Here is a 22,446-nt window from a genome sequence, read left to right on the forward strand (position 1 = left end):
TTACTGCCTCATGGGCCATTGATCTGACAAATTAAATTTACAACTTTTCCCTTCTATCTTGGTTGAACTTAAAGGAGTCAACAAAAACCTATTTACCCATTAGTAAAATAATAAAATAGCTCTCTGATCTAGCTATTCTAGGATAAAGAGATTAATGCCAGTTACCATCAGTTACTTGGTTAAGATGAGAGGACAGTTGAAAAAAAAAAAAAGATCCAGTTTTATTTATGTGGTTGAGCTCAGGGTATCCTCCTTGAAACGAAGTGAAGTTGAAAAGAAGGGACTAACCTAGAGTAGCTACAGAGGTAAAATATTGTATGGAGATGAAACTACTAAATTAAAAGTAGGCGATTAGCAGTAGATTCGCTCCAGAAAAAAAAATGAGTTAGTGAAGGAAAAAGATCTCTAAAACATATTTTCAATTCATAGTTACATGCAGCCATATCTTGTAGTCTTCAATTTTCAGTATAAGGGAAAGTTCCTATAAATGCAGGACTCCTGTAAAACAGGATCCTAACAAAGGAAAAAATAAAATCAGGCTGGCAATGAATTTCTCCATTGTAACAAATACCGGAATAAATTAATGTCTATCAAGTTTTTCAAGGGAAAAATATTTAATAATACAGCTCCTAAGCCCTATAGTTTATGAGAGAGGGCAACAGAAAGAAATAGTCCAAATACTAGAGAAACAAAGCAACTACAAGTCTTTTATCAGAAAAAAAAAGTATGCCAGCTGATTTAGAAATGGTCAAAACAAAGAATTTACAAATAGAGTTGTTTTAGAATTTAAAAATAGGACTAACATGAGGAAACAAGCAAAAATTAGTAGACTGTTGTTAATATGGCTATAATGAAAATTCTGTTAATGTGTTAGGAATGATTCTGGAAAAACACAAGCGCACACATAACGATATGGAACTAAATTCTCAGATTATGGTATTGATTGGATGGAGGTAAGGGAGATGAAGAATCAGGTATATTTGGGGGCATTTAAGCTGAAGTAACCATATAGAGTAGTGCCATTCACTAAGTGGGCAGTGATCATAGGGGAAAGAAAGGTGATTATAAGAGAAAGAACAGGCTATAGAAAGAAGATAACTTCATTCTAGGTAGAATTTTAAATATTTTTGGAAGATGCAAGTACTAATGCCCAGTGATAGTTAGATTGATTGGTCTGTATTTTATCTTTCTTGCTTTTTTAAAAATTTAACCAAGAACATGTATTACTTTTATAAATCAAGAGACAAATAGATTGTTATAAAGCTTCCTCACTCCCAGTTAGAAGAAGAAGAAGAAGAAGAAGAAGAAGAAGAAGAAGAAGAAGAAAAGAAGAAGAAGAAGAAAGAAGAAAGAAGAAGAATATGACCCTGGAGTAGTCGTAAATAATAATAATAATAATAATAATAATAATAATAATAATAATAATATGACCCTGGAGTAGTCACCAAAATGCCAACCAATAATCCAAAAGCCTTAGGTTTGTGGTTGTTTTAATAAGCCTGCCCTGACCTCAGTGAAAACTCTATCCTCATCCCTGGGGTCAATGTCTAAATCACAAAGATCTTTTTTGTTCAGAATAGAAGTAGACCTTAGTTTAAGCTTTCCTTCCTGAGACTCTACCCTATTTTTTAATCTGCGTGTCCTTCTTTGGATAATTGGGGGAAGCTAATGGGAGGAGATAGGGATATAACCTCCCATAAAGGAGGAGGCCCAACGCTATCTTATTGCAATAGCATCTTAAAAGGAGAACAAAAGGAATCAAAAGTAAAAGAACCAGCCACAGGAGAGAAGTTTAAATAAATTGTCATGTCTATCTGTTTCACTGGGGCAAGAGTTGATTTTCCCCAAGAAGTTGGACTATATATTCATTGGCATTATAACCCAGTATACTGCCCCAATTTTATTTTTAGCTAATATGAGAAGTTTAAAAGATTTATTCTATTTGAGAGAGAGAGAGAGAGAGAGAGAGAGAGCACACCTGTCTGAGAGAGAGTACCCATAGGGGAGAGGAGCACAGGGAGAGGGAGAGAAAGAATCTCAAGCAGACTCTCTGCTGAGTGTTGGGCTCCATGCTCACAACCCTGAGATCATGACCTGACCTGAAATCAAGAGTTGGATACTTAACCCACTGAGCCACCCAGGAGCCCCTAATATGAAGAACTGACTTTCTACTAAAACCTTCTGGACTATGTTCCCTGCCTAGACTATTTGGAAAAAAATCTTGGTATTCAAACTACCTTTGTAATACTGGTTAAAAGGCTTTTCAAGAGGGGCACCTGGATGGTTCAGTCAGTCGAGCAACTGCCTTCAGTCCAGGCCATGATGGCAGGGTCCTGGGATCAAGCCCCGCATTGGGGTCCTTGATCAGTGGGTAGCCTGCTTCTCCATCTATAGCTCCCCCTGCTTGTGCACTCATTGTCCTTCTCTCTCTGTCAAATCAATCAATCAATCAATCAATCTATCTATCTTTAAAAAAAAGGGCTTTTCAAGAATACAATCATATCAATTTAATAATAGCAAGACATTTTAAGGAGTAGTTTCAAAATTGTGTTCACATATTCTTTTCTTCTCTAATAGAAGTTTTCTCCTGTCTCTACTCAATTCATTTTGACTACATATGATGCCACCCCACTTCCTCCACCACAAGCTTTTTTACTGTTTCTGAGACACTAATCCCTCTGTATTCTATTTGTGGTTTGATACGTCTCTCCATTAGATCTCATGGGTAGAGGCTATTTTCATTCCTTTGTCTCTAGCACTTAGTAGTCTTAGCCCACAGTATTCCTAGGTTTGGCAATACAAATGAAGGATAAAGAAGTCCATAGACATTTTTTTCTTTAAAAAAAAAATCCCCCAAAAAAAAAAAAAAAAAAAAATCCCATTGTTGATCTCTACAAAACAAGATACAATGAGGTATAGTTTCTGAAATTTACCTCATGGTCCATTGGTTACTACTGTACAGTGAAATGAAGGACAGATCAACCAATGCATTTATGAGATGAAACCACTAAATATTTACTTGTGGATTCTACTCTGACAGTGTTAGAAAAAAGAGAAATTGAAGTCTCCTTAATGGTGAGAAAAGTATAAGGAAAAAGATTTCACTATCTATGAAAGGAACATACTTGACAAGTATGCCACATATTTAGCACTTGGGAGTGAAAAAGATTGATGTTAAAATTAAGGTTGCATATTCTGAAATCATTTCATAAAAATTATATTCCTTAGATAAATCTTGTGTTGAAATGGGTAAAGCTTTGGTGTTTTTTCACTGTCATTTTTATGTTTGAAATTGTTACTCCTATTAATAATTTTTGTATATTACCACCTCAAATATTTTCACTTTCTCAATGTATTTTTTTTAATAATCTGAGAAGGAAACACTTTACCCCAACTGTTGAAGTTCTGTAATCGTTTTGAAGGGATTTAAGAGCCAGAGTTATTTCAAGCATAATGTAATAAATAAACTTGAGACAGTTAAGCTCAAGGGACCAAGAGCAAGTCTGTAAGACAAAGGGCTGTCAGCATCAATAAGTTGCATATCTCAGGAAAGGCCAGTATACCTTGACACAAAGGATGATGGTCATCTCAAAAGCAGGCATTAAACCTTGTGAATTGATAGTTATTCATACCATATTATCCAACTATAAACAAAGATCTTACGTTCTGAGCATCTTACAATTTTGTGTTGTCATGAACAGGGAAGTGCCTTCAAAATTAGTGATTTTGCTTAATGCTTTGAAAATACCTCTGAAAGCACATCAGGGTCATTAAGGTATTCATTGATCACTGAAAGATGATTCTATAGTGTCCTAATACATAATAACTAGAAATATGAACATATTAGTACTTGGAGTAATTTGTTTTCCCAGATAAAATACTACATTATAGAAAATTTAGCTGTAAAGAACAGTAAATGTCATTAAGTCCAACCTAACTTTAATACATGATGAAAGCAAGGACACAGAGATTCACTCATTCATCCATTCAGTATTTATTGGAGATTAACTTACCCAGTTTGTTGTGTTGCCAGAACGTGACCTGTTAAATCACGTTAAATCTGTTGAATCAGATTTTATATTTATTTCTTTGTGTGGGAACCTGTATTCAAGTAAATCCTGTGCACACCTTAATTCTGCTTCAGGGTCTGTCTTATAGGTTAGAGCCATAACAATTGCACTTCTCTGTTGGCTATATTATTTCTTTACCAATTGAAAATGTTAATAGGGTTTGCTTTCATTAGCATGGCAATCACCAATTCTGAAATTTGGTTATACTCTCAGGTGAAGGTTTTCCTGTACTTATGACTGGCCTCCCCTTCAGATAAAACTCCAATTGCTAATTTAAGTATCATTTACATTTACTCCTTAAGATTTTTTACATGTATTAGAATGTAATCATGTTTATTAAAAAGGGAACAATTACTTATATTTAAATATTCATTTTTTCTGAAGTTCACAAATGGGGCATCTTAAATACTTCACTAAGTACATGATTCTAATTATTTTTAAAAATAAGATTTATGTAATTTATAGGCATTCATGCATTTTTATAACTTTTAAAAGCAAGTTTTTTTTTTTTTTTTTTTTAATTTTTTTATTTATGATAGTCACAGAGAGAGAGAGAGGCAGAGACACAGGCGGAGGGAGAAACAGGCTCCATGCACCGGGAGCCCGATGTGGGATTCGATCCCGGGTCTCCAGGATCACGCCCTGGGCCAAAGGCAGGCGCCAAACCGCTGCGCCACCCAGGGATCCCGCATTTTTATAACTTTGAGATTGGGCGTCACCTTAGAAATTGTTTAATCCCATAATACCTTATTTTACAGATCAGAAAATTAAGCTCTGATGGATTTGAGGTTTATATAGAAGTAGAACAAGGACCTAAGTCTTAGCTTCAACCAGTATTACACCTAATCTGTTCTATGAATTGTTATAAGCATGTGTTTTCAGTAATATAGATGTCAAAACAATAGGTTTAAAGAAATCTTTTTTTAAGTTTTACTTATGTAATCTCTAGATCCAACATGGAGCTTGAGATCAAGGGTTACATGCTCTTCCAACTGAGCCAGCCATGCTCCCCTAAAGAAATGTTTCATTTATACTATGTTTATAAAATGCTTTGTGTTCTAAATTTTGAGATCTTCTAAAGATTTACTGGGGAGAGAGAAGAAGAAGAAATTAATGGGGTTATCTAAATGATAGCAGATGAAAGCCTAGGCTTAGAGTGTAACACTAGTAATAACAGGAAGAAGCACATCAGATAATAAATAAAATTGACATAATATTAAGATTAGTAGAAGACAGTGAGTTTAATATTTGATTCCAAATCCAATATAAAAACAAATAATACATAAAACCAGGGATATCTAGACTTTTGTTAGGACAGCCATCCAGGTTTTAAAAAATATATATACTTATCAATATGTGTATATTTATGTACATGTACTTATATACATTAAAATATAAACAATTTAAAAAGATAAAAGCAAAGTAATGTTTTAACTGTAAAAACTAATGACAGCAGTGAGATTAAATATGTTTTATTATGAAAAATTTTAAGACTAGGTCATATATTAATTCATAGTCTGATTTTAAGTTCAGTTTACTTTGATACTTGGGTTTAGTAGCTGTCATAGGTGTAAAGATTAACCTTTGGTAGATACAAATGAAAAATCTTATAAACTATGATACTTAGTTTTAAATTCCTTTCACCGAATTTAGAGTTGTCGAAATTTGACTACTAAATTTCTACTGTTACTGAAATCAGTGTTTTCTTGATACTAACCATTTTTAACGTATGAATTGAAAACCCATTAAAATGCTCCAGGCACAGATACAAACATAGGTGACACACTGATTTTTGGCAACTGCAAAGATGTAAAAATGCAAACACTTCCAAACAATCATTTAAAATTATTTTCTCCATAAGAATTTTCTTTGAAAAGCAGTAACCTTTTCACAGTTAACACTGTCCTGTTTACTTTATATGAGCAAACTCACAATGCTTATTTTTTAAAAACAGGTAAATATTCCTTAGGAACTTACTGCAGAAAAGAACAGCAAATGTGTGATATTGTCTTTTTGTAAAAGAAAACTATGTAATATCTTTAAATTTTACAACTTTTGAAATGCTTTGCCATAAGATAACCAATGGAAGTGTGATAATAAATATGATTGTATCTTATTTCAAAGTATTGTAAAGGTTTTACTATTTTAAAAGCTCTGTTTCTATAACATTAACCACATTGAAGACCTTTTTCAAATATTTTTGCTTTGATTTGCTACAATAGCTTGTTTTATGATTAAATTTGACATGGTAGTGTAATTTTACTCTGGAACCTGCATTTCATTCAGTATAAGATAAATATTTCATAGTGCTTCTGGTTACATGGACTTCCATAAAACCCTATTTTGATTAAAGAGTTAATTATTGAGAATTTAGTTTCTCTGGTATACCTTTCCTTTCTTGGCTCTGTTTGAAGAAGCTTTTGATTACCTAAGAAGTAAGATGTCAACCCTTAATAATACAAGGCCTCCTCTTATAATAAAATCCAAGAGTGGACTGGAACTGATTTTTAGTATGGCAGGAGAAGGAATTAAGTTTATTATGGATTGAGGTAGCTAGCAGAGGGTTCTGAGGGAAAAGTAGGACTATGAAAAGATAGGAAAAGATTTAGATTGGTTTATGGGAGGATTTAGATAGGTTTATATGAAGTTGAAGGAGAAAGAGAGTGATAATGAGAAAAGCATAAGCACGAAAGTGCATGATGAATCTAAGAGACATGGAAGACATGACACTAGAGGAAAGGATTCATGTACAATAGGTGAATGAGTTAGGGAGGTATATCCAGAGGTCCTTAAATATGAAGTTGGGACATTAAGAATTTCATGTTATGAAAAAAAAAGTCATCCTATTAGCTGCTGAAGAGTTCAGATCAGGTATATAGAATGGACAGAAAACTGGTCTACAGCTTTGCAGACATGTTGTAGGTGTCAGTTCTAAAGAGGCAGCAAATTCAGGGAAGAAAATTCTGGAACAAAATGCACAATATTCATGAGAGGCAGACACCTAGGCAGAGGGAGAAGCAGGCTCCCTGCAGGGAGCCCAATGCAGTACTTGATCCTGCAACTCCAGGATCACACCCTTGGCCGAAGGAAGACACTCAACTACTGAGCCATCCAGGCATCCCCAAAAGGCACAATAGAACAAATCACAATAGATTCTGAAAAAAGAGTGAGGGAAGGAGTTGTGTTTTCTCTCTACCTTTGGCAAAAACACAAGGTTGAATGGAAGTTTCTGAGGGAATTATATTTAGCATTGTTGTGGTGAATATCAATGATAGTAGACGGACGACTTAATAAAGGACCAAGTTAATATACAGGTACAGGTTTTTAATTAAGCATTCTAAAATATATATATATACACACATACACACATACAGGAAAGATAACTTGTGAATTCTACCGTGGTTTAAGTGCTTCCTTTTTCACTTTCAAGGCTTTTAAGTTGCATATCATCCACAGAAGCCACCATACTACTTAAGGAATGAGGAGCCAAAAGATATTTACAGACTTACTTGTTCTCTTTCATCCCATGTCTTTTTAAGTAGGCAAAAATGAAATATACTTTTCATCTCTATTTCTGTCCAGAACTATTTCCCATAAAAGTGGTCTCCAAAATATGGTGCACTTGGCTCAAGAAGTGCACATACACAAAAAAATCAAAACTCTACCTTATAAATTTTATCTTAGAAAAATGAACTTCAGCTAATTGGCTAATTTTTAACAGAAGGGTCAATAGGAGTACAAGTATATAATTTCTAGTATTAACATTTATGAAAGTACACTCTAAATGTAGAAAAGGTACAATTGAAAAGTTTGCCAAAGTTGTCTGTGGGTTGGGGGTTATTAAATATACTGTTTTTCAGGGTTTCCCTCTAGAAATTTTGATTGAATATGTTTGAATTGGTGTCTGGGAATCTGTTTTTTAACAAGACCTCCAAGTATTTCTTATTTCTCAGCCATATTTAGGAAATTAGCAATAGATCTATTGCACCATATCTTTACTTGGGCCTAAGTCCAGTTATAGGTCCCACAATACTAATGGCTGTACAATTAATACCTTATCTACACTAAGACAGCTAGAAACATGGGTTGTCCAAGAGCTCAGCAGCAAGCCAAAGCTCACCAGTGATTCAGGGGTTAGCATCCAGCTCACCTTATTTCTTGTGCTTCTATTGGACCAAGAGCCAGCTTATAGTAGTTGAATTTTAGCGGTAGTAGTATATGTGTCTAAAGTAACATAGGAGTTTGTAGTTTGTTTGTTTACCTTTAGGTTTGAAATTGATTGTTTTAAATCATAAAGCTGTTACCACAGATTGTTACTATGTTCCATGTGTGTAAAACATATCATGGCTGATCAAAAACTTTATACCTTCTTTTTGAGAATGCTATAACATGCTTGACACATGGAAATAGAAAATAATTTTATGCTAAGGTATTTCTCAAAAATTGTTTAAAAATACTAGAAGAAATAATGGCTAACATTTATGAAGTGCTTACAATGTGCCAGGCACTGTACCAAGCATTTTTCAGTATATTTAAACCTCACAACAATCCTGTGAAGTAGGTTTTTTAGTATCCATTCTGCAGATGAGTTAACTGAAGGAGCACAGAGAGGTTAAGTAACTTGCCCATAATTTATAAAGTTTTTGTTTGCTTGCTTGCTTGCTTGCTCATTCTAATTTGGGAATATTCTAAATAACTTTAAGAAGGTATTTATTTTCATGTTATGATTTAATGATCCTTTGACTTCTTTGACTAAATAATTATTTATCTTGAAACTTGATTTCTTCTACTACCTTGTCTTATAAAACAATAAAACCTCTTTTTTATGTATTTTAACAAGGAATAAAAAGTGGTATATAGATGCCACTTAAAGAACATGACACATAAAGCAAAGTGTTTATTGCCACTTTGAATATGTAGCCTGATGATTTATGTCATAAGTAAAATTTGTAATGATGTATTGTTTTATACTGAAACTTTGCTTTATAACTGTTACAATGTTTTTAATGTCAGAGGGATATTTTGAGCACAGAAAATTTGGCAGTTGTTTTTGTTTTAATTTATGTGCAATTTATTCAGATTTTTAACATTGCCAATTGCAATATCTAATTTTTTTTAAGGCTGTAAGCTCAGTGTATGCATTTAAAAAATAAATCTAGTCATACCTTCACTAAATCTTCAGTTAATCTTTTAAAATTATTCATTAAATTCCCTGAAACAGTTACAAAAACAATACCAAGGTATATAATGAATTAAAAAAGCATAATCAAACAATTAAATTTTATAAATCTAAATTTTATACATTTAAATTCAGTCAGCCAAATTCTCCTAATTACTAAGATTTGTTTACAAACTTGTTACATAATTCATATTATAATCACAAGTTTAATATAACATTCTCTAAAAACATTTCAAACATCTTAAAAACATCCCAGAAAAATGCATGGACAAATGATCAATTAATGCCCAACTTATCAATACTTATTTATCTTAAAACAAATGTGAAGTTTTCTTATTATAGGTTGGATTCATTCCTTCAGTCTACCATTTCTTCATCCCAAGATTACAAATCTGCTAACACAACAAAATGCAATAGAATTTCCATCTTCCATCCAGCCTTTCACCACAACTTAGAGTTTACATTTGGGATCAGAGCAAGGGACCTGTGTCTATCTGCCAACCCCAAACTGTATTGGACAGGAACCCCTGTACCTCCTTCTTATAGTCAGGCTCTTGCTTGCCATTGTTAACAGAAGCTTTATGAGCCTTCACATAAATTTAACTGAACATTTAAGTTTTACATTTTTGCAACCTGGTTCTTTTCCTAGAAATGATGCATCCTGTAAGTTTTTCCCTTAGGTTTTGCAACCTGGTTCTTTTCCTAGAAATGATGCATCCCTTAAGTTTTTCCCTTGGGTTACACTTCATCCCTACTGTAATTGGATTTTCTAAGTCCAATTATGTAATAACTCTGTAACCTTTGGCATTAAAGCCTATTTGTGTACTGATGGGGTTTTGACACCCTACTAGGTTACTATAGCAACCCTTTCTCTTATAATTTAATAGCTGCCTCATTGACCATCAGTCATTTTATTGACAAGGATGATCAAGTTTAGTTTTTAACCCCTTTAAATTCACAAAGCCAAAATGATTTTTCTCTCCTAGGAATGCCAGAATCACCTCCGCAGATATGGAAATGTGAATCTGGAACTGGTGACTCGAATCATTAGAGATGGTGGCCCATGGGAAGATCCAGTGTTGCAAGCTGTTCTTAAAGCCCAGCCAGCATCTCAGGAGATAGGTACTTCAGGAGACTCAAAATCAAAACCAACATTTGTGAGAAGCAAGCGCAATTTCATTTCTAATTAGAGCAGTAATAGTGATTTCTCTTTATCTTCTAATACTGAATAAGAGTAATGTATTTTCACATGAAATGTGTTTAAATTGTTATACTAACCTAGCCCAAGAATGACTTTTGACACCAGACTAGGTACATTTATTTCCAGTAACTTCCCATGTATTATAATGGGAATTCAGAGTGTTAACACTTTTATTTTTACTATTCAAATGTTACTAAGAGTTGGTTTTCACCACTTGTTATATTTTAAAAATCTATTTAAGTAGGAACAAACACCCTTAAAAAAACACCCTGCTTAAGCACATGGAATCTCCCTTATACAGGAAACTCTGTGAGGGCTGGAACTCTGCCAATTTTTATCACCACTACTATATATCCTGTACCCAGCCCAGTGCTTGGTACAAAGTAGGTGCTCAATATAAGTATTTGTTAACTGAATGAATGACCATGTGTAAGTGAATGAGTGATTAGTTGAAGGTGTAAGTGAATGAGTGATTAGTTGAATGAATAAGTAAATTTCAATTCCAGATACTCTGGAGCAGTATTTCCCAAACTTTATCCATTAGTAGAAATTCAGTTTTATCTCATATTCCCTTAGTGCCCTGCATACTTCTTTGATATCACCTCCTCTTCATCTTAGATCCACAGTGTTTCCTGTGGGCCAAAATTTCCTTTTGAGGCAGGAGGCTGTCAATTACTTTTCTTTTTAAAAATGTTTGCCATATAATTCTTGAGCCCCAGAGCATTTTGGATCATCAAACCTAGAATGTAAACTCAGCAGTAGTATAAGCAAAAAACTGGAGAACATTTGAAAGCATGGAGAGCCCATGGAGTGCAGTAGTAAGATGGCAAAAGAAAAGATAAGGCTTCCTAGCCTTGGAACCATTCAGGCCTTGGTCCAGTGAGGATACTTCATACCACATAGTATGCTGAGCAGGTTAGGATCTTTCCATTTGTCTTAGGTTAAGGATTGCAAGTGGGCTTTGGGTAGAGCTGAGTGGAGAAGGGGCTATGCTTCTCCAGCTTAAGAGCAAGCCAACCCCAGATACAAATGTGGAGGACTGTGACAAAGATGTGAGAGAAGATGAAGATGAGGAGAAGTAGTGCAAAGTGGTGGGATGGAAAGGAGAGGTAGGATCAGAGTAGGAGGAGAGAGCTATGGTATATATGACGTGGTTTAGTGGTGAATACCCAGGAGAATACAAAGGAGACTGGAACTTGATATGAGGGTTTCAGAAAGGAATAAAAAACTGAAGAGGGAGGAAACTGTAACTGAAGAGAAAGAGTTGGATCACTGAAGAAAAGTATTGAGAGTCCATATAGGGAAGGTGGGAACAGTGATAGACTGAAGAAAACTATGAGGAGACTGGGGAATGTGGCCAGAGCAGTCAGGACCTAGACAAAGAGTTTCAAAAGGAGTGAGAACAAAGGAGAAGAAAGTTTGGACTTTTAGGGAAGCTTTGAAGCTTTTCTGACTAGGAGTTAGTACAAATCTGTTGTTGGTATGAGGACTGATGGCATCTCTCTCTCTCCTTCTAGTCCTTATGTAAATACTCCTTTCATACCTCCACTAGCATACCTCATTTGGGAAAAGCTGCTCTGGGGCCTGATTAACATGGATGACTCTCCTCTAGTTGGTGACTATAAGGGTGAAGACTAGTTTGAAGTTTATCTTTGCAATAGCTATACAAATCACTGTCTGCTTATCATATATAGTAAACAGAATTGCAAGGCAAACGTTGAAGCCCAAATAAAACATCACTCATAGGCATTTTAGGAGCTACTGATTAAGCATACACAACTAATAAAAACACTTTGGATTTGAAATATGGGTCATTGTTCCTCCTCTACCAACTTGTTCTTTGTCCTTGGGCAAGTCATTTGACCTCTCTGAGACTCAGTTTTGTGATCTGTGAAAGAAGTATGATACCTGCCATAGGTTGTTGTTAGGTCTAAATAAACTTATGTAGATAAAAGGTGTTTATATATTTTTAAATTGTGTAAAAGCAAGTATTAGTAATTATTCTTAGTGACAAATGAGCATATATTAATAAGCAGTCCTATTGGCACTACTATTAATATATATAATAAAATATATTACATTTTCATTAATTAAATTACTCTTCTCTATAGTTAATATAAATTAGTGTGGTTTACTGACAAATCAGGATTCAGCCTTTTAATCTTCGAGTAATGAAAATATTGGGCAGTAAAATAATAAAGCATATAATAGACTAGAAATTCCAGACCCTATTTATCTGAAACATTTTAACATATTAGTGAACTGAAAAGAGAATATTTCATTTTATTTTCCTTTTAAATTTTTTTTCACTTTTTAGACTGAAAAGAAATCAATAGATTATTCTCAAGCACTGTTTTGGTGGTGTTCTTATTTTCATTTTTCCAATCATATAACTGAGAATTCTTTTCACAAACTCGTACTGAGGAAAATGCTAATTAAATAACTACTTAATCTAATTAGATACTACATGTTAGCGGCAAAATTTCAAGCAACTTTGAGAATCTTTTCTTAAGAGTAATAAGAGTATTTTCTTTTTAATATAGTGAACAAATATTTAAGTTCTGAAAATCCGCTGTTTTTTGAACTGCGTGCCAGATACCTAATTGCTTGTGAACGCATACCTGAAGCAATGGCTCTTATTAAATCTTGTATAAATCACCCAGAAATCAGCAAAGACTTGTACTTCCATCAAGCACTCTTCACATGTCTGTTTATGTCACCTGTAGAAGATCAGCTATTCCGGGAGGTATTGTTTGAGATTATATTTGCCTATTCCTCTTTTAACCTTACCAAAAAAAAAGGTAGCCCATTCTTATTAAATTCCTTTTATAGTAACAGCAAAGATTTTAAGAATACATTATCTTGATGTGTTCTCATTGGCACCATTCTTTGAGCTTCTGTTGAATTAGACAATCTGATATTAATAAATGATGAAATTAACAAAACATCAATAAGCATTGTTCATGTTGAGCTTCTTATGTGACAAATAAGAGGTTAAATAAAAACTGAGAATCATTTTAAAGAAAAATTTTAATTCAGCACTTTTTTGGTAAATACTTTTATAAAGTATTTTGCCTTTTAAATAAAATACTAAGAAATTAAATGCTCATGTTTGTTATTTTGTTTTTTTTAAGGTGAAATAATTAATCTTTTCCTAATAATAGAACCTATTTATCTACAAGTTATGGACATTAATGGGATTAAAAGTAGTCATGAAACTGTAGATGCTACATAGTAAAGCTATGAAAATATTTCTGTATCATTGTCTTTGTAGAAGAAAACCAGAAATCTAATTTTTTCTTGAATGTCAACTTTATATATTTAATGCAACTAGCCTTTTTAGATATTTTTAGTTGATATGAACTGATTTTTCTTTTCCTTTTGTAGCATTTATTGAAAACTGATTGTAAGAGTGGGATTGATATCATCTGTAACACTGAAAAAGAAGGCAAGACTATGTTAGCCTTGCAACTCTGTGAATCCTTTCTTATTCCACAGCTCCAGAATGGGGATATGTACTGTATCTGGTAAGTGTTCCTAGTGCTGAAACTGAAATGATAAGATGAGGAACAGAAGAAGAATTGGTTAGCAGAGTCTGGACTTTGTTTTTCAAAAAGTTATGTGAAAATGTTACTTTTTAAAAATTTATTGCGCAAGAAACAACAGTAAGTTGTAAGACCTAAAAATGATAATGACTATGTACCAGTAATTGACAGTATATATTATAAAGTATGTTTCATTTTAATGAAACAATTATATTTTGAATTAAATGTGGAGTGTTAGTTTTTCAAGACTTTATTTATTTTTTAAGATTCTATTTACTTATTCATGAGAGACACAAACAGAGAGAGAGAGAGAGGGGCAGAGACACAGGCAGGCAGAGAGAGAAGCAGGCTCCATGCAGGGAGCCCGATGTGGGACTTGATCCCGGGACTCCAGGATCAGACCTCGGGCTGAAGGCAGGTGCTAAACCGCTGAGCCACCCAGGGATTCCAAGACTTTATTTTTTAAAGCCATTTTAGGTTTACAGCAATATTGAGAGAGAAGTACAGACATTTCCCATTATATCCCCATCCCCATATGTGCATAGCTTCCCCCATTATTAGCATTACCCAAAAATAAAACAAAAAACATTACTCACCAAAATGGTACCTTTTTTAAAACAAAACAAAACAAGGATGAACCTATAGTAGTACATCATAAACACTCAAAGTCCATAGTTTATCTTAGGGCTCACTATTGGTGTTATATAATGTATGGGTCTGGATAAATATATAATGTTATACATCATTAAAATATCATACAGAATATTTTCATCTGCCCCAAAAGTCCTCTGTGCTTCACCTATTCATCTCCTCCCCTCACCCCTCACTTCTGGAAACCACTGATCTTTTTATATGTTGTCATTGTTTTTTCTTTTTCACAATGTCATATAGTTAGAATTATACAGTGTATATAGCCTTTTCAGATTGGCTTCTTTCACTTAGTAATAATGCATTTAAGGTTCCACCATGTCTTTTCATAGCTTGATAGCTTGTTTCTTTTTAGTGCTGAATAATATTCCATTGTCTGGATGTACCAGTTTAGTTATACATTCATCTACTGAAGGACATCTTGGTTGCTTCCCAGTTTTGGCAACTATGAATAAAGCTGTTGTAAACATCCTTGCGCACGTTTTTTTGTAGATGTAAGTTTTCACATCCTTTGGGTAAATAGCAAGGAGCACAATTACCGAAATGTTTGGTAAGAGTGTATTTAGTTTTGTAAGAAACTGCCAAACTTGTCTTCCAAAGTGGCTGTACCATTTTGTATTCCCACCAGCAGTGTATGAGAGTTCCTGTTGTTCATCCTCACCAGCATTCGCTGTTGTCAGTGTTCCAGAATTTGGCCATTCTAATAGGTGTGTAGTGGTATCCTGTTTTAATTTGTATTTTCCTGATGATCTATGATATGGGGCATCTTTTCATATGCTTGTTTTTTATTATCTATGTATCTCCTTTGGTGAGGTGTTGGTTAAGTTATTTGGCTCATTTTTAATCAAATTATTAGTTTTCTTTTTGTTGAGTTTCAAAAGGTCTTTGTATATTCTGGATAATAGTCCTTTATCAGATGTCTTTTACAAATATTTTTTCCCAATCTATGGTTTGTCTTAATTCTTTTGATATTGTCTTTCACAGAGCAGAGTTTAATTTTAACAAAATCTAGCTTACCAATTATTTCTTTCATGGATCATGACTATGGTGTTTTAAAAAGGCATTACCATACTCAGGGTCACCTAGGTATTCACCTATGTTAATCTTTAGGAATTTTACAATTTTGCATTTTATGTTTAGGTCTGTGATCCATTTTGAGTTAATCTTTGTGAAAGATACAAAGTGTATGTCTAGATTCATTTTTTTTTTTTTTTTGCATGTGGATGTCCAGTTGTTCCAGCACCATTTGTTGATGGGACTATCTCACTCCATTGTACTACCTATACTCCTTTGTCAAAAATCAGTTGACTATACTTATGTGGGTCTATTTTTTTGCTCTCTATTCTGTTCTCTTGATATATTTGTTCTAATCCTTCACCAATACAGCCTTGTCTTTATTACTTTACCTTTATAAATAAGTCTTGAAGTAGGGTATCATCAGTCCTCCAGCTTTGTTCTTCAGTATTGTATTGGCTATTCTGGGTCTTTTGCCTCTCAATATAAACCATAGAATCAATTTGTTGATATCCATAAAACAATCTCCTCATTTTTTTTTTTATTGGGATTGCATTGAATATGTAGATCAAGTTGGGAAGAACTGACATCATGACAATTGAGTTTGTCAAGTCAATTGAATTTCCCTATCCATGGAAACATGGAATATCTCTCCATTTACTTAGTTATTTGATTTCATTCATTAGTTTAGCAGTTTCCTCTTACAACCTTGAGATCATGACCTGAGCTGAAATCAAGAGTGGGACCCTTAACTGACTGAGCCACCCGGGTGCCCCAACTATAGGCATTTTTTATTCAATACTTTTGATTGCAATATGTATTTTATTTTTCACAAACATTCTCTTTAATAGATAAGCTTAACATTAGTGGTAGGTTTTAATAGAGTAGAAAGCCTTCAGTATATATATTGTCTTATATTTCAAGTTTATTTTTCTGAAGAGAGAAATTCCAGGACTAATGTCACTAAAGATAAGAAATTTAAGAAATAAGATAAACTGCTAGTTTAATTAAATTGTTTAATCTAGTGGCTACAGGTTGTTAGTTAAAGTTATATATAGGTTTGAGAGTGACTGGTGGTGATAAAAAGTATACAGAATAGTGAATCAAGAGATATTTGGGCTTTCAGAGGATACCACACTCCTAAAAACAGCAACTATTACTTTTAGGAATTGGTCAAATTTAAGTACATGTTTTACATTATATGCTTCAGTCTACTTTATTTCTCGTAATAGTTTTTGAAAACTATCACCATAATAGGGTTTATTTCACAGAAGGAGTTATGTAATAAACCACAGCCATCAAGCAGCATAAGCATAAGACATTTTATTTATTTGTTTGTTTGTTTATTTTTACCATAAGACATTTTAGTAGCCAGTGCCTGTTCATGTATCTTTTTCTCTATTGTCCTGATTGTCACACTGTCCACCCTCAAGGAAACTGTCATTTTCATAACTAGTTCCCACACTGTCAGGTCTATCGTACTTTAGTACTCTTCCACCCCATCTATCACTCCTCAACACCACTGTATACACATAAATTGGTACATGCATTAAGCAACCTTAAGGAATTTAAATTCTGTCATTCTAATATCAAATAGCTCTTCAAAAACTTTAGTAAGCACATGGTCACAGAGGGCTTGTTATTTAATGTAGGTTTTCATGCCTACTCTCTGAGCTTTTAACTGCATAATTCTGAGTAAGGAACTACTTTTTTATCTTTCCTCTTTGACATTTTAATTAGTATGTGTAGTGGTGTGGACCTCCTTGGGTTCATAAGTTCTTGCACTTTTAAACTCTGATTGGTTCTTCTTTAAGTTTTCTGTTTCTTTGTTGATGTTCTCACTGAGTCCATCCATTCTTCTCTCCTCTCTGGTGAGCGTCTTTATGACCATTAGTTTGAACTCTTTATCAGGTAGATAGATTATCTGTTTCATTTAGTTCTTTTTATGAGGTTTTTTTCTTGTTCTTTCCTTTGGAGCGTATTCCTTGGTCCCCTCATTTGCTTGACTTTGTGTTTGTTTCTATGAATTAGGTGGAACTAAACTTGAAGGAATGGTCTTGTGTGTGGTCATGTCCTATGTAGACTGTGTGTGCCTAATGACATTGGCTACCTAGCTGGAAGTGTGGCTAGCCCGCTCTATACTGGGGCCACACTTGGGAAGGGCAGAGCTGAAGCAAGTGTGAGTTGGGGATGGTCCTAGGCTTCTCTGCATAGAAGGCACACTGGCAGGACAGCTGAAGCTGAAATGGGTGCAAGATGGTCCTGGGGCTCTCCTCTGTTGAAGGTGACAGCAGATGGTAAGGTGGGTACAGGCAGAGGTGTCCTGGGATACTCTGTGGAGGGGGTTGCCCTCATGGGGTGGCTGAAGCAGAAGCAGGTATGGAGTGGAGCACAATGCCCTAGGATGCTCTGCTCCAGGGGTGCCCTGGCAAGTTGTCTGGAGCTCAAGTGGTATAAGCCACTTGGTTAAGCAAAGTGGTTATAGTGAACACTGACTACAGGTGTCCTGGTGTGCACTGTACTGGGGCTGCCTTGGTGGAACATTTGGGGCTGGTATGGGAGAACCAGGGCTCATTGAGGCAATAGGGGGCTTGGACCATGCTCCTATCCATGCCGTCAAGGATAGGGAATGTAAACTGTAGTGTTTGATAGCCCCACTGACGTAGAGAGAGTTGCAGCAGTGTCGCTGCTGTTTGGCAAAGTTCCAGGGCTAGATCCTTTAAGTTCTAGTTGCCCTTTTAAACTGCAGCTTTTTGGTTTTTGGTTGTTTTTGTTTTTATGCCTCAGGACAGATGAAATTCATCTGCTTACAGTCCCTCAGTACCACCCCTCCCCCTGCCGTTCACAGTTTTGGGAGTGGGGGTGCCCTTCATTACCATGTCTCCATCTTTCTTATTGTTCTCTGGGGTTTCCCTATCTCTTGTTATGCAGAAGTTGTTCATTCGGTCCTCAGTTCTTCAGGAGGAATTGCTCTATAAATGGGTGTAGATTTGGTATGTCCTCGGAGAAGGTGAATTCAAGGTCTCCCTATGTTGCCATCTTGGACCTAAATTCTTAAATATTTAAAAAAGTGTGAAGATAGATTTAATGATAAACTCATTTAATATTCTTATTTTAGAGATTAAAATCTTTAGACTCAGATACAGTCAAATGGCTAATTAGTAGCAAAGCTGGGTCTAGAAACTAATGGACTTATCTTCTAGGAGAGTATATTTTTAGTTAGATTATGTAAATTTATATTAAAAAGTTACCATGAAATTGGAATTTTAAATAGAAGGAATCAGGAGAAAGTGGTAAGACATAAAACTTTAAATAGTTTTTAAAGTATTACTCTGTTTTCTTTTCGTTTCTTTCTTTTTTTTTTAAAGATTTTATTTATTTATTCATGAGAGACACACAGAGAGAAAGAGAGAGAGAGGCAGAGACACAGGCAGAGGGAGAAGCGGGCTCCCTATAGGGAGCCTGATGTGAGACTCGATCTCAGGACTCCAGGATCACACCCTGGGCCAAAGGCAGGTGCTAAACTGCTGAACCACCCAGGCATCCCTTTCTTTCTTTCTTTCTTTCTTTCTTTCTTTCTTTCTTTCTTTCTTTCTTTCTTTCTTTCTTTTTCTTTCTTTCTTTCTTTCTTCCTTCCTTCCTTCCTTCCTTCCTTCCTTCCTTCCTTCCTTCCTTCCTCTCTCTCTCTCTCTCTTTCTTTCATGAGGGGGAGGGACAGAAGGAGAGGGAGAGAGAGAATCTCAAGCAGATCCCATGCCAACACATGGCTCAGTCTTACGAATCTGAGATCATGACCTGGACCAAAATCAAGAGTTGGGCGCTTAACTGACGGAGCCACCCAGGTGCCCCTGAAGTATTATTATTTCTTGAAATGTAGTTATTCTGAAACAGAATACAGTCATGACTGTTATAGTAGGTCTTTTCCTATGGGGAAAGGAGGAAAGGAATGTTCTGACTATGGCTATATTAACCTATTTAAACAGGATATCTTTAGCCTTTTCATTTTAATATACTCATAAATAAATAGGAATCTCAAGTATAAACAAACAAACAAAAAGACCAAGAAAATATTTCCTTCTTTTGACTAACCATTTTACTCTTTAGGGAGGGACCTAAAATAGAAGAGTGTCTATCTTTCCTGCCCCCAGTCACTGGCACCCTCTAAGAATAGAAGCTGGGTATGCAACTCCCAGCTGCCTAACTATTCCTTTATCCTTCCTTCTGAGTAGGCAGAGTTCTGGTTGCCTGCTCTCTTATTTCTTCTACCTTTCCTCTATATTTTGAATGGTGGGGTCCTTTTCTCTTGCTTCAAGATTGATATTCACCGTAATTGAGGAGCAAGATTCTTTCCAGCCTACAAGTTCTGTGTTGTCTGTTTCCTTTTGGCCTTCCCTATGAACCAGCTTAACCTCATCTCCTGCTCTGAACAGATCCTGATCCAGAGTACAGTTTTGTTCTATTTGAAGCCAATGGATCAAGTTACCAACCCCATTTCTTTCACCATTGCTGACAGCAGCTACTAATATCTATTGAGTGCTTTCCATAGTCTGTACTTTGTATTTGCATTGTCTTATTTATTCCAGTAATCTTATGGGATAGATAGTATTATGCCTAACCTAGTAAATAATGAAGCCAGGATTCAAACCCAGGCAGCCTGACTCACAGTCTTTGCTATTAAATACTACTATTAGCTATTAAATACTACTATTAGTACTATTAGTAGCTATTAAATACTATACATAGTTCATATATATATATATATATATATATATATATATATATATATGTTATAAGGGTGGCTGTAGCCTGCATTCTCTGCAACTTGTTACTTGATGATTTTATTTGTAGTTAGCTGAGAAATGTGTTTGTATACCATATAGGTGCTATGTTTTCTAAAGGACCCTCTGTTTGAAGAGAAAATGTAAGCTTCATAAACAGTATTTGCTTATAGGCAAAGAAGACTATCAGTGGTTTTCAAGGTGTTTTCTTTTCCTTCAAAAACCATTATACAGGGATCCCTGGGTGGCGCAGCGGTTTGGCGCCTGCCTTTGGCTCAGGGCGCGATCCTGGAGACCCGGGATCGAATCCCACGTCAGGCTCCCAGTGCATGGAGCCTGCTTCTCCCTCTGCCTATGTCTCTGCCTCTCTCTCTCTGTATGACTACATAAATTAAAAAAAAATAAAAAAAAAAAATAAAAATAAAAATAAAAAACCATTATACAAGAAAACCTGAGAACCCTTTTGTAAATTCAGTCAAAATGGAACTTCATAACTATATCCTGATACTTCTTCTTTGCCTGCTAGAAAACTAAAATCCATATTGGTAGCCTTTTCCTGGCAGGTTTATTATCTCTTGAGATTACATTTTGTTCACCAAGTTTCATCCTGAATTAGCAGAAACAAAGGAAAATAAGATCTCTCTCTTCAAAAAAGAAAACTAATACTGTACCCTAAGGATGTATATTAGGAATCTCAACTTATTTTTTGGAACAAGTTGGGGAATATATACATTTCTAATATGTTAAACATTCATCTGTATAAAAATGAATGCAATGCCATAACTTCCAAATATCATTTTTTATTTTTTCTCTTTAAATCTGTTGCAGAGATGCATGTCTTGTAAAACACAGTTAATCTGCTTTCCTCATCCCCTTGATCATAAAATACCCCTTATATAGAATGTCCACCATCATCTTTTATACCATTCTGTCTGTAGTTTCTCTTAATATATTTTTAACAGGCTCCCTCTTAGTGCTGCATTTAGGAATATATTTTTATGTATATTTATTTTTACCAGTTTATTAACTACCAAATATTTATTGAATAAATCTTAGTGCTTGGTACCATTAAGACTATAAAGATAAAGAAAGAATATAGGAAATTGGTGATTTATTAAACATTGGTATATACTAGACATTTTACCAACCTCAATTCTCTTTATGCATAAGAAGACTGGATAAGAAAGAAAAACCACATAGCTAGGAATAAGATGGCATTGGAATTTATACTAGTCAGTTTGCAAGTGATAACGTCCTATGTCTAACTAGTTTAGGGAAAAAGTATTACATGTGGAAAAAATACTGGGGTATGACATAAAAAGGGATATAGTAGGTCCCCAAATATAACTGCTACCAGGGATGTGGATTTCTCTTTTCTGCCAGTTGACTTCATTCTCTCCTGTTGCAGACCAGAAGGAATGTCAACAGTCTCCAGCCTTCATAGGTTAGAGCTGAGAACATTCCAGGGACTCTGACTGGCCTAACTCTGGGGTCGGTTTCCTAGTGTGGAGGATCACATAGGAAATACGGCCATTGGGATTCTAACCGTGTGTAGTAGAGCTAGTTCCAGAGAAAGATGGCTCATTGAGAACTGGGTAATACACACCAGTTAATGTATAATGCCCTTTTGAGAAGTCTCTTACTCCCAGTCTCATGTTCTTGCCACTACCACCACTATACAATGTGTCATTGAGATTTACAATGTAGTAATAGTTGGGGGAGCAGGACCTACAAAATATCAATAAGGATATATGAAAGGCATGAAACAAACCAGAGGGATAAGATCTGTTCTGAAGATCTGTTCTAAAGGACCATCTGTTTGAAAAGGACCCTCTGTTATCACTTTAGTTTGGGGTATTCAAGAAGGCATTCATGAAGAACGAGTACTTGATAAGGACTTTGAAAGATAAGCTCATCTTAGAAATGAGGTAGTTTCCCAAATACAGTAAATCAGCATAAACAAAAGAAGGGATGCCTGGGTGGCTCAGTGGTTAAGCGTCTGCTCAGGTCG

The 22,446-nt window shown here is 35.0% G+C and overlaps 1 protein-coding gene across 3 annotated transcripts in view; it reads left to right on the forward strand.

The window, feature by feature from the left end:
* Positions 1-22,446, forward strand: part of ZNF654 (zinc finger protein 654) — a 92,579-nt gene that overhangs the window by 58,809 nt on the left and 11,324 nt on the right. For 2 of the 3 annotated variants that reach the window (XM_041734767.1, XM_041734768.1), the window contains 3 exons: positions 10,236-10,371; positions 12,994-13,196; positions 13,838-13,977. In XM_041734767.1, the coding sequence (XP_041590701.1) occupies positions 10,236-10,371; positions 12,994-13,196; positions 13,838-13,977 (479 nt within the window). The remainder of the gene's footprint in view (positions 1-10,235; positions 10,372-12,993; positions 13,197-13,837; positions 13,978-22,446) is intronic. The other variant, XM_041734769.1, reaches the window with a different exon arrangement.

This window comes from Vulpes lagopus, chromosome 20 (assembly GCF_018345385.1).
Source record: "Vulpes lagopus strain Blue_001 chromosome 20, ASM1834538v1, whole genome shotgun sequence".
Classification (NCBI taxonomy): Eukaryota; Metazoa; Chordata; class Mammalia; order Carnivora; family Canidae; genus Vulpes; species Vulpes lagopus.